The following is a 12,579-nucleotide window of genomic DNA, read 5'->3' on the forward strand; positions in this document are numbered from 1 at the left end:
TCAAGATTTCCCGAGTCCGCATACGATAAGTGAGTAGAATTTGTCGGTACAGTAACTATTACGCAGCACGCAGTGATGTTCCTTCCTCGTTTTCTTGTTCAGCCTTCTTGTTGCCCTCCTGCTTGGATTTATTAAATGATCTGCAGTGTACAATACATAAATAACAAAAAAATGTAGGTACATCCCAGGCTTCCAGGGGCCCAAAATAATACGGCCACATGTGCTGTACACTTTCCTACAATGAAAAACTACACACAACTGCTGAGAGATAAATGGAAAGATATAGTTTACAGCCAAGCTCGCCAGTCATATCACTCCTCAAGAAGGGGAACTTTACACTTAATAATAATAATAATTGGTTTTTGGAGGAAAAGAAATGGCGCAATATCTGTCTCATATATCGTTGGACACCTGAACCGCGCCGTAAGGGAAGGGATAGAGGAGGGAGTGAAAGAAGAAAGGAAGAAGAGGTGCCGTAGTGGAGGGCTCCGGAATAATTTCGACCACCTGGGTATCTTTAACGTGCACTGACATCGCGCAGCAGACGGGCGCCTTAGCGTTTTTCCTCCATAAAAACGCAGCCGCCGCGGTCGGGTTCGCTTATGCATTATGACAGCACAGCAGCAAGCAAGAAGCAAGCAGGCAAATTGTTTCAAACCGAGGAGAAGAACTTGCTTTGGGGCTAGTTGGTTCATGATTGAAGTTCTGAAAGGCGCAAAAGACACACACACACACAGAGATTGCGGACCGGTGTTGGAACAGGCAACGTTTATCGGCAGAGGCAGGGAGCGATTTGAAAGAGATTATCGAAGCCTATCTTATACAGAAAGCTGGGTCCACGTGCATTAGCACTTCATCGATTAAACTCTGCAGCCAGGAGCTGGGTTTCTTAGACGGCCATGTGTAGTTCTAGATTCTGGGGTTTTTTGTTTGTTCTTGTGACTTTTTCTTTTCTGCCGATGGTGTTTCGAAATGTGAATTCAAGCCACGATTATGTGTTTTCCTGCTACCGGTTCGTGGTTGATATGTCTTGGCTTATAAAATAGGGTGTTTCCGCAATAAACTCAGTTGGTAGTAGGCGCTCTTTGTGTCATCCCCCTTTTTTCCTGTGTGTGTGTCTTTTGCGCCTTTCAGAACTTCAATCAAATCGAGGACCCGGGAAGTATTTCCGAGCATGCATCACACGTGGCGATGCCAGCCACCCTGAAAAGCGTTCCCCTTTAAATGGCTTTTGCTTGCACAAAGAAGGGGATACTTAGATGCCTGAATGTGTGCTCATTGCTTTTGAGGTGACGCCTTTGGCGCAGTGGCAGCTATTGTTCGCTTGCCTTGGTCGATGTGAGATGCTAGAAAGATGATGCGGCCAGCGTCACTTGAGGATAAACTTCTTCCAGAAGCGGCAGTGGTCCGCGTGCAGTCCTTTGCCCAGCCTGAACCGCCTGGGACTCAGTTCCATGTGCACCGGATTGAGTTCCGAGTAGCGGGGCCACTGTGTCCCGTTCATTTCCGGTGGTTTGCTGCGTGAAGACAGATGGGTTAGGCCTACCGCGAAAACATTGTCTGAGGCCACTCTATCTTCCGGTACTCTTTAACTTAGTCGCAGTATTTGCTCAGTACCGCGTTTTACTACGAAAAGCGAATTTCGTGCCTAAACTTGACCATAAATAATTCACCTAGCGTGGAGAATTAGACTAGATCGCTCAACATGTAGACTGTAAACAGCACAACCCGAAAATACGAAGATGAAATTCAAAGCGGGGCGGACTTACTTCTGATGTTTAACGGAACAGTGCTACCGAAGTACATACATAACACAAATAAATTCGCATAAAATAAATGCCGATAGTAGCGCGCAACAAGCATGCAAACACCGTCGCATCTACTTGACATACTCAGAAAATCGTTTTTTTTCCCCGATAGTGCTACTCTAGGCCACGCAGAACTAAGTTCCGTAATTTATGTGCCTCAGTTATCTTTCTTGCTAGCTTATGTTTTCACCTGCGCAGCACGACGGTTACTTTATTGTGATGATGATGATGATGGTGGTGGTGGTGGTGATTTCTAATGGCGCAAGGGCAGCTCTCGCCAATGAGCGGCATGGTGGGGCCAGAGACCCGTTTTCCAAGCATATCACCCCGGAGAAGCCGAACAAGAGGTCTGGGGAAATTTTGTACTGATTTGCATCATCGTTGGGTACCCGAACGGCGCTGGGGATCGAACCCCGCACCTCCCGCTTGTAATTTCCGCATTGTGTTCTAATATTCCCTGACAGCACTACTGCACGGCTTCGAAGAAAACTGCTTGGGCTGTGTGCTTTTGACAAAGGTTGCACGTAAGTGATAAGCTAAAAAAAAAATCTCCTTTAAGTGCTTTCCTACTGTCGTCTCTGTTAGGTATTTGCTCGGTCACGTGCTTGTAATCAGGTTTACCGCCATCTGCCTTTTTCATTCCCCATTCCCACCCTCTATTTGTGCGCACTATTTTTAGCGGATGCTTGCATGAGTTAGGCGGGGCATTTACTTCCTCTCACGGTGATGGTGGAACTACGCATACTCTCATGGACACGTTATAAAATTGCTGAATTTAAAACAAATAAAGCAAACAAAACTGATTGCTACCCTGGGGGCTGTAGCTTAATCGATCAATGAATTCATGCATCGCTTCTGAGCAACCGATTGGTTGAGAAATCAATCTGTCAGTCGAGTAATCAATCAATAAATCAATCTCATCGAGACAAGCGTGCCGAGAGCTAGTCCACCACAGCGGCTCGCGCTCAATCTCCGAGCGGCGCGCTTCGCCGCAAGTCCCAGAAAGTCGACCTCGATCTTTTGCTTCTTTACCGGCGGCGTAGTTATATAACAGCCGAAGAAACAAGGCCGACTAAGCGCGCACGATCGAGTAACCTTGCAGTGCGCCATGGGAGAGAGAAGCGACTCCCGCTCAGCACTTCCCACCTGGCTATGTGGAGCACGTAGCGGCGGCGGTTACCGGACATTTCCTCGAGTCCTTCCGGTGGCGAGGAGGGGCGGCTCGTGAGTGGGGATAGCCCGGCCGCTTAGCCCCGATTTGGTTATGGCGGCGTCGGCAGCAAGCGACGCCGTTCGCCCCACGGCGGACCTTCTCACTTGTTTTCCTTCGCAGTGAATCCCCCTCCAGCCGCCAGCCAAATTACCTCGCCGGCTCTTTAGGTACTGCGGAGTCCAGTAAGATAAGGAACGTGAGTCTGCGTTCGCTGAACTGCCGTCTCGACTTTTTATCTAGAGTTGCGTCGTCCAGAGTACGTCGGCTCACGGATACAAAAGTTAAAGCTGCCGAGATTCTCAAAAGCCTTCGGGTTCGCACGCTGAAGTTGTTACCGTTCATTCTAACTCTATTGTACCTTACTCCTTTCTGGGCCATGTCTTCGACAAAAGTGGAATCAAAGCGCAAAAGGCTTTATCTGGAAGTCGAAAAATCGCTAAAGTATACCCGCGTTGTCTACAAGAGGCAGGTAGTGCACAGAATGAAGGAAAACGCAAGCTTTTAAAATTGCCCTAACGAGCACTACGCCATATTTTCGAGCCTCGCCACAATTTCTTTCGCTTTTCTCGGCGTTTACATTCGCATTAAGTTGTTGACTTGAGATAATTGCTGGTCATTTTATTCAAAAAGTTTCATAAATGAGGCGCAGTTAGCCTAGTGAGCTCAATCTAAATCTCCTAGTTGAGTTTAGATGAGGAAACGGACTACCTTAACTTGAGAGAGAAGTTGTTGCCAGGAAGAAAGAAAAGGAAAGTGCACAGGCCTGCCCACTGGCTCAAGCCGAGCCACAATCGCTACCACGTGCAGATAGTAGGAGAGTTAAAAGATGGGATAGAAAGACAGGATAGTAAAGACGCGCTAAAGACAAGGCCGATCCCGGAGGTAGTGCAATACCGGGCCAACCGGTGGCGGGAGTGAAGCATCCTTCAAACTCTCCGCCACATTTCCAAAAATAAGTCCAATTGGACCCGTAACAGATACTCTACGGGGTCCGGACTCGTTACCTTAAATTGAATGAGGAAAGTGGTAAACTTTAATCGCAGCCCTATATACCGGACTTGGCTAGGCGGTCGTTTCTTCAGTACCTAATTTGTATATTTCCGTTATAATCGACCCTACTTTCTCCACCATTTGCTGCCATCGCGTATTCCACATATCAGTGAAGTACAGAACGCAAAATGTGCGTGTTTTCATTAAAAAAAAAAATCTCCCAGATGCCCATATGAGGCTAGTAACCGCCATTGTCAGTTGCTGTTATCTTCAAGTGCGGCATTCTTTTCCTTGGGAGCTTGAGCTGTGAAAGATACCGGGGCTTTAAGGTGCCGACAAGGACTGTTGACCGGATGCGCTTCAACAAGCGTAACGCGAGATAAATGAGATAGAACTAGCGTGCTGTAACTAAAGGTGCATTTCACGGATTCAAACGTTGCCAAGGAACTTAACAACGCCTGCAGCTGTGGTCGGTTATTTTAATTAAGTATTTCGAGATAAATTATTTGGTTACGAGTCTTTCTCTCAAGTATATTGCCCCAAATAAATTTTAGCACCTGGAGAAGGTAAAGCTTGTGCACGCCAGAAAGTCGAAGTGTACACGTTGGCATTGGGGACCGAACCCAGAACCTCCCGCACACAAGACAAAGCTTTAACAAATATATCGCTGATAAGATGAGAAGAATGAAAGGCAAATTCGCTCTATATAAATACTTGATATGAGCAAAAAACAAGATGAATAGAAATTTGCCATAGCTATGTGATACTGAAAGTTGTCGAACTTTTCCCTGAGATTGAATCAGAATTAGAATTAGTCTTTATTTACATAAGAAATTGGTGTGTACAGCGTATCGTACAGAAGGAGGACCTGATGTTAGCTACTGTCTGTAAAGATGGGTTTTGGGGCAGAACCGAAAAAAAAAAAGAAAGCAGCACTCAGAACAAAAATTACTGTTTCCGTGCTTCCAAAGAGCTCCGTAAGCGCACAGCGGAAAAGACAAATTGTGCTTGTTGACCCCTAAGGGATTCTGTTTCAGTGATGTGTTCCATGCGGACTGTCAATGAAGTATTTCATGAACCTTCAGCGTTCACCATAATTCCCGACGTTACAAGTCTATCAAAGGGCAGCAGCTAGGTGACTGGATTTAAAAACGTCAAGAAAGGAAGCACGAGAGATGTACGCATGCTATTCGGTCGTTCCTGCTGTGAAAAATGTTTTATGGTTTTAAAGCACAGATATCTTGGCTGCAAGCCACATAGAGAATATCAATATCGGCCATAACGGTACAGGTGCAAATTCCAAGATTGAATTGTGTTTACTATCAACATATAATACTATGCCCAATCCGAAGCTCAGAATATAAAATGCGTCGTCATCGTAAAATCAAGTAAGTGCAGCACTCAGGCATTCGCGCTGATCTGCAATCAGGCTGCATGCCTCCCTCTACATCCTTTCAACCGATTGTCCGTGTTGAATACTGTTTGTTGCTGGAACTTGCAACGCTTTCAGTCCTACAGATGGCAGTAGCGGGGTGTTCGTTCATCAGGGATAATTTTACTGCAGGGACAACCAGGCCGTACACGAATTTTTCATTTGAAAACTTTGCCACGACAAACTTTCCTAGCGAGCTACGGCTTCGTCGTCTCGACTCCGCGACACCCACAAGTCGACCGGTCCGAAAAGCACGCGCAGGCTGAATCGCACCGGGTAGTTTCTCTAAGCAGCAAAATACCAGCAGCACTCCACTTTCATATTACCCGCTGACTCGAAATTGCGAAGCCGTAGCTACGGCAAGCCTCTGTTTCTCGCAGTTATAATCTCGGACGAGGGCGTGCTTTTCCAAAAGGCCCTCCGGCCCCTCTATTCGAGGGCATCACCGTACACACAGACGGCAGAGCCCATACAACGCTGGCGGCGCAGAAATCCGCCGTGACCTCCAGCGGCAGCCCGCCAACGGGGAGTGAGGGCGAACTAAGCCGAGCCGGAAGTAATCGCGCCTTCATCGCGGGGCATGCAGACGAGACCGCTTATTTCCGTTCCCACTTCCCGGTCGACGATGCGTGCCGGCGGCAACAGCGGCAGCGCGTGAGAGCTCGGCAGCCGCTCGTGTTCGGGGGATTTCTCGACGCCGGGGCCGCGTCCCGACTTCATTGACCAGTCGACGCGTGTGCAACACACATTCTACGCAGATGATATCACTTTATGGACCACAACTGGCAGCGATGGTCAGATAGAGGATACCCTGCAACAAGCTGTAGACATAATACAAGACCTGGTGGGTAAAGCAGGGCTAACCTGCTCGCCCTCCAAGTCCGAATTATTTCTAATCAGATACAAACCAAGGGGCCCTCGAGCAAAAAATTACAAACCTCCGCCTCCACTGAAAATCTGGGTGGAAGGGCTCCCTGTAAAGGAAGTTCAAACTATAAGAATCCTAGGACTCTTCCTTCAGTCGAACCGGAAGAACAAGGAAACACTAGAAAAACTCCAGACAACCGTCAATATGACGGTAAGACTAATTAGACGAATTGCAAGCAAAAGGAAGGGAGTGAAGGAGACAGAACTTTGCAAAATAGTACAAGCTTTTGTAATAAGCAGGCTTGTCTACGCACTCCCGTACTTAAAATTAGACAGTAGTGAAAAAGCCAAAGTAGAGTCTATGATTAGAAAAGCATACAAGGTAGCATTAGGGCTACCGAACTGTACCTCCACCGAAAGGTTTCTGGGCTTGGGAGTACACAACACCTTAGACGAGCTTAAAAAGGCACACTTAACAATGCAGAGAGGCCGACTTTCCCGCACCAAAGCAGGAAGAACCATACTTGATCGTTTAGGACTAGGCATACAGTTGCCGCCCTAAGATACCAAAACACAGATACCTAAACGCATCGCTAAGGTAATAAGAGTTAAGCCACTAGCTAAGAATATGCATCCTGCTCACCACGAGGGGAGAAGAAGGGCTAGGGCAAAAGCTCTACACAACATATACAACCAAGATGAACATGCAGTATATGTAGATGCCGCAGAATACCCCCAGAAACAAGCGTTCGCACTAACGGCGGTGGATACGCAAGGTAGACTGATAGTCTCCGGCACTACCATAACGAAATCCTCGGAAACGGCAGAAGAGGCGACAATCGCTCTTGCTATCGTTAACACAGAAGCTACTACCATACTCAGCGACTCTAAATTTGCCATACGCAATTATGCGAGGGGCACAATTTCTCAGGCAGCAATGAGCATATTGGGTCAAACCAAAGACTTAGACAGAATTATTGAATTGATATGGGTCCCGGCTCACTCGGGGAACCCTGCTAACGAAGCGGCCCACATAACAGCTCGAGGATTCGTCAGCCGAGCAGGGGACGCTGTCGTTGCTGAGAGTTTTTCGAAGGACGGCCTATCATCTTTTCACGATATTACTAATCATTTTAAACTTGAAAGGATGATATTTCCTCCTCCAGACAAAGCCTTTAATAAGGAGCAGGAGACCACTTGGAGGCGACTCCAGACGCGATCCTTCATGACGCCTTACCTGTTGTCAAAATTCTACCCCGGTGAATACGACCCTGCATGTACATTATGTGGTGATTTAGCCACTTATGATCACCTATTGTGGAATTGTAAAGAGGAGCCGCCCCCGAAATCTCTAATACAGGTTCCTGCTCTCGAGCAGTGGGAGGCCGTGTTGGTCAGCACAGACTTGGGAGTTCAAACCCGGGTCATTGAGTGGGCTACCCAGGTCACTGTCAGCCGTGGACTGATAGCCACCTAGCACGGATCGTCTGCATTCTGCCTTTTCTGACGAATTAAATGGTTTCCCATCCGAAATCCTGCGAGACGAATAGTCCTTCGTCGCCTGCCCGCTTTCTGCACTAAATGACTGGCTGCTTTGTTCGCGGTCGCGCACCTTGTTCCTTTCTTTTGTTTATTTACATTACTTGACGAGTTTGCGATTGAAAATAAACCATGACAGAGGATACTGCTGGAATCTCCATCTGGCCGCCTGATAACCGCCTTTGTTAATTAGGTGGCCTTAAACCGGGTGCATGTCTGAAAAATATGGTGCAGTTTTTTTTTTTTTTTTTTTGCTGGAGCATAGCGGTGGCTGAACTCATTTATGCAAAGTACAGTGCATGGGCTGAGGCAAGTGATACGGTGTTAGCGAATAAATTCTCGTGTAATCTGTCTTGCACCTAAAGACACCTCGGCCGCTCATATTTCAAACGTTACAACAGGTACTCGGTTGCTGAAATGGCCGCACGGAGGAAAATAAATTACGTATTAGCACAGTTATGGGGATAATATTACAACATTAAGCGTTTAACGGCAGTGTGAAAGGCTTTGTTAGACCGTCTGCGCTGACCGCTTGTGAACATTTCATCGCAGCAATTCCCGAAGGTTTGAGCAAGTTCACACACACAAAAAAAAACATCAATCGCACATTCTCAAGTGTGCCTTCTTAACAGCACCAGCGATACAAACAGGTGACCCCTTACAGAGGCACCGATTTCTCCGAAGGACGCCTTCTCTGCGTTCCGGAATGTGACGAAACTGCTTTATAAGCTCAACATGCTGCTTACTAATTTCGCGTTTTACAGCTTCTAGGTGGATAATCGCCTCTGCTGTAGCTCTCCAGCGACGCTGAGTCCTGCAACAACGCTCTCGTTACTCAACCGGACCACTTCGTTCGCCCTTGCTCGGGGGGCCTGTGTATCTTCTCCGGGACCTTTCCGCTCTTTCTCCGGTTGCACGATGCCGTGCGAGTAGCCGTTCCGCTCCCGCAGTGACCGTCTGCAGCCCTGATTGGGGTCGGCGATGCTGACACGCGCGGCACTTCTTCTTTTGGCTGACCCCAAAACGTAACGCCTGATCCGGGCTCGACAAGGCGGAAGAAATGGCTGAGTCGCGGTACGCTGTCGTGTCGCTGCATCAAGGAAATCTCCATTGATCTGCCTATTGGGCCGACAAGACGAGTCGCTGGCGGCCGGAGTCATCCCCCGTTTTTCAACAGCCTCGCCCGTGCATGAATAATTATAGTGCCTGCGATAGCCGCGAATAAGGGCGGCGGAAGGAAACTTCCGCCGGTTACTCTTGCCAGCTCTTACGCCTCTGTACGCCATAGTTGTCACAGACGCCGTTAAAACTATTGAGTACTGCTGTTTAGACGACGCAGTAACGGTGCCGTGAAAGTTATGTGGTCTATAAAAAGTTAGCAGCGAAAGAGGACGCGTCAAAGGGTTAAGAGAAGGCAACCGCCGCAGCAGTCACTACTGTGCGGCGTCATACCACTCTACTCATGTGTAATCCGCAGTTATTGCGAAAGAATCGCAAAGTCTCGAATCGTAAGCATGACCTCTCAAGTGTCTTAAGGTTATTCAATTTCCATAATTGTCCACACGTATCGCGTCGTTTTACTGAGCTGCATAATTACGTGCATCGGCTACACTGCGTGCATTACGCGTGACATATTCGAGATAGCGCTTCTTTTTGAACAAATCGGCCGCCTTTTTGTGACAACTCCTTTCTCGATACATTACTCTGTTACTTAAACAATGGGCAGCCCGCCTTTGATGTTGGTGCTCCTGGCGTATGGCAACGGTCTCCGGTCATGAGCTCTGCCGTTAAAGGCTTCAACCAGCAGTGATGTGGATGCTCAAGAATTAATATCAGGAAGAATATATTACAAAATACGTTTGAGCTCTAACTCAGAGCTTTGCGTATTAATCGCGCTGATTCTGTACGAACAGTTATCCAAATGACGGAAACCTTCGCATCACGCCGCTGAGGACGTGCTCAGTTGGTAGATCATCGTACGCGACACACAGAAGTTGTGGGTTCGGATCCTACCGGTGGCACGTGGTTGCCTTCGACTTTCTAATCAATTATTTTTCAACTAAGACATGATTGCGCTACTAATTTTTATTGATCAACCTCACAAACAAAAAAAGACGCCCCTCTATGCTGTACATGGTTTCAGTGACTGTTGGCTTCCTTCATATAGAACCTGTATAAATCCCTTTCTTGATCATCACGCTCCGCTCTCGTAAGTGCCAATTTAGGGATCATATATAGATGTGACTCTCGGTGATTTCCCAATACATCCCTTATAAATCACCGGGTGAGTTAATTAAGGATTGATTGAGCGATTGATTGATTGGTTGATTGATTGATTGATTGATTGATTGATTGATTGATTGATTGAGTGAGTGAGTGAGTGAGATCGAAGCGACATATGGGGTTAGTCTTGTACAAACACCAGCTCTGGCTTCAACTGTATTTTTCCTGGGAATGAAGTCTCGAAACCAAGAAAGTGCGAAGCTGTCGGTACGGTCAGAGCTCACAGTAGAGCAAGCTTCACGCGCGCAAAAGAGATGACGTGAACCATGTTTCTTCATAGATCGGGCAACAACTCACTTTGCCTTTTTTTGTTGTTGTTGTTGTATTGCAGTCTCATCGCTTTCCTCACTTTTCTGTCTTCCGGCGTCTGGGGCTATTTTTACCACTTTCTTCCTTTTTTCTTCTTTCCATGCTCCGATCTTCCTTCCCCTGACGACAAGAAATTCGCAATGCCCAACGGAATCGCCGCTCACGCGCCTGCACTGCGCGCTTGCGTAGCGTTGAAATGTAAATTTACCGAGACGTAAGAGGCTCCGGCGCCGCCGCCCGCGGAAGAGGAAAGGCGCATTTTCCTCCATGTGGGCGCTTCGGAAGCGCTCTCTTGAGCCAGCCCGGCGCTTCTTCTTCCACGCGCCGCACTCTTTTCCATTTCGTGCAGCTCCACACGTTTTCGGGATGTCGTATGTACGCTATTACACGGAACTTAGCAGCCGCACTTCAGTCCATGCCTTACGTACTACGCATAGAGCCTCGGTAAAAAGTTCCTAGACCGCAAGATGCTTTTGTCGTGTATTGTAGACGGGCACTTGCGGCGCCCTTAAAGGTCTTAAGGCAGCAAGTGGTTTTATTAAAAATAATAATAAACGAGGAAGGAAAAGATTTTTGCCACCGTCGACATCTGTCATCGATACTGAAGCACATGAGCTGGGGCAGCGGAAGTGAAGGATAGCAGGCAGAATTGATAAATGAAATGAAAGAGGTGAGGGGACAGGATGAAAGGATATGGAGAGAGGTGATGTATACAACAATACTATTTACACGATAATAAATATATACAGGTTGTACGCGCGATATGTTCACGAAAAAAGGATAAAAACACGCGCGCACAACACTATGTACAATACAGCTGGAGTGGGCCGTCCAGCTGTTAATCGTCCAAGGTACCACTCGCGGAGCGTGCGGTCACAGCGCGTAACTACCTGGCGGAGAACAGACGGGACGTCAAGCCCGTCTATTCGAGGTATGCACAGAGGTTCACCAAGGTTCGCTCACGGGTGCGCGCACTGTCTTAAGGTACGGAGGAGGTATGATATGATATCTGTCCAAGGCTGTACAAAACCGTACATTCCTGGAATTTGTACATGTTTTGAAATAGATTTAAGGAAAGCGCGGCGAGGTGTAAAGACGGAAATGATAGCATTAGGATTAGGTCAGTAAGGCATGTTGCCGGACTAGGATTAGGGGACGTGAAAAGAGCACTGTGGATCACAGAGCTAACAGGAACTATTGACATCCTGTAGGTGAAATGCAGAAAAAAGAAATGTACTGTCGCGATAAAGATAAATGCCAAAACCGCGGCGCCTACGCGATCGGCTGTTCGCATTTCTTTCCATCGTGCTTGTACCTGGCTGGTTAGAAAAAGATGCCAGTGTCATCGATGATACAATCAATGGAGGCTGTACAAATTCTTTTTATCGCGACAGTACACAAATGGGATGTGGACTGCGGAGATGTAATGAGTGGCCCTTTAAAGTAATGGAGTGCTTTTAAAGAGACGAAAACGTTACAAAGAGCGGCAGACACGTAGGTAGACAAATGAGATTAAGGCTGTTGGCGTGAGGTTTGTTAGAGATTGAATTGGGATGCTTTTGCCCAGCAGTGAACATGACTTGTCTTTTTATGATGATTAAGATAAAATATTTGCCTTCTAAGAATGCGACGAAAGACGCATGGTACTACTGCATTCGGTCTTTTATTTAAGGAGAGTGCGGATTTCATTTGATTATGGCGACATGCGCGTTTGCCTCAGTGTCATCATTTATAAAAAAAAGAGTGTAAGGTCCAGTGACTTCTATGACATGTCTCCGATGCGTCCTCGCGAACGACTGGAACGCGCGATAGCTGATATAAAATTATCTAAGAAAAACGCGGCGGGATTAGGCGCGTTCTCTCAATTATCAGAATGCTGAATTTTCTTTAACGAAGTCAGCGTAACATGCATTGTTCTGAATTTAACCACTTCAGATAACCCGCTTGGTTCAATTTGTTTCGAACATATCTAATGCTTGCGAGTAACATCAGTGTGAATCAGTCCGAGCTGGTTGTAATCTTCGGGACAATTAAATAAATGCGTCGAATATCAGCTTAGAGCCTGATTAAATTCAGTAGGCAATAAAAAATAAGGCATATAAATGTGGCAGGACAAGGCAAGATTTTTAATAAATACG

The 12,579-nt window shown here is 47.0% G+C and overlaps 1 protein-coding gene and 1 pseudogene across 2 annotated transcripts in view; both read right to left on the reverse strand.

Annotated features, from left to right (window-relative positions):
- Positions 1–1,215: 1,215 nt before the first annotated feature.
- Positions 1,216–12,579, reverse strand: part of LOC144136451 (acetylcholinesterase-1-like) — a 49,589-nt gene continuing 38,225 nt past the window's right edge. For both annotated transcript variants that reach the window (XM_077668785.1, XM_077668784.1), the window contains exon 3: positions 1,216–1,517. In XM_077668785.1, coding sequence (XP_077524911.1) covers positions 1,370–1,517 — 148 coding nt within the window. In that variant the 3' untranslated portion in view covers positions 1,216–1,369. The remainder of the gene's footprint in view (positions 1,518–12,579) is intronic.
- Positions 3,882–4,049, reverse strand: LOC144095781 (U2 spliceosomal RNA; annotated as a pseudogene).

This window comes from Amblyomma americanum, chromosome 6 (genome assembly GCF_052857255.1).
Source record: "Amblyomma americanum isolate KBUSLIRL-KWMA chromosome 6, ASM5285725v1, whole genome shotgun sequence".
NCBI lineage: Eukaryota > Metazoa > Arthropoda > Arachnida > Ixodida > Ixodidae > Amblyomma > Amblyomma americanum.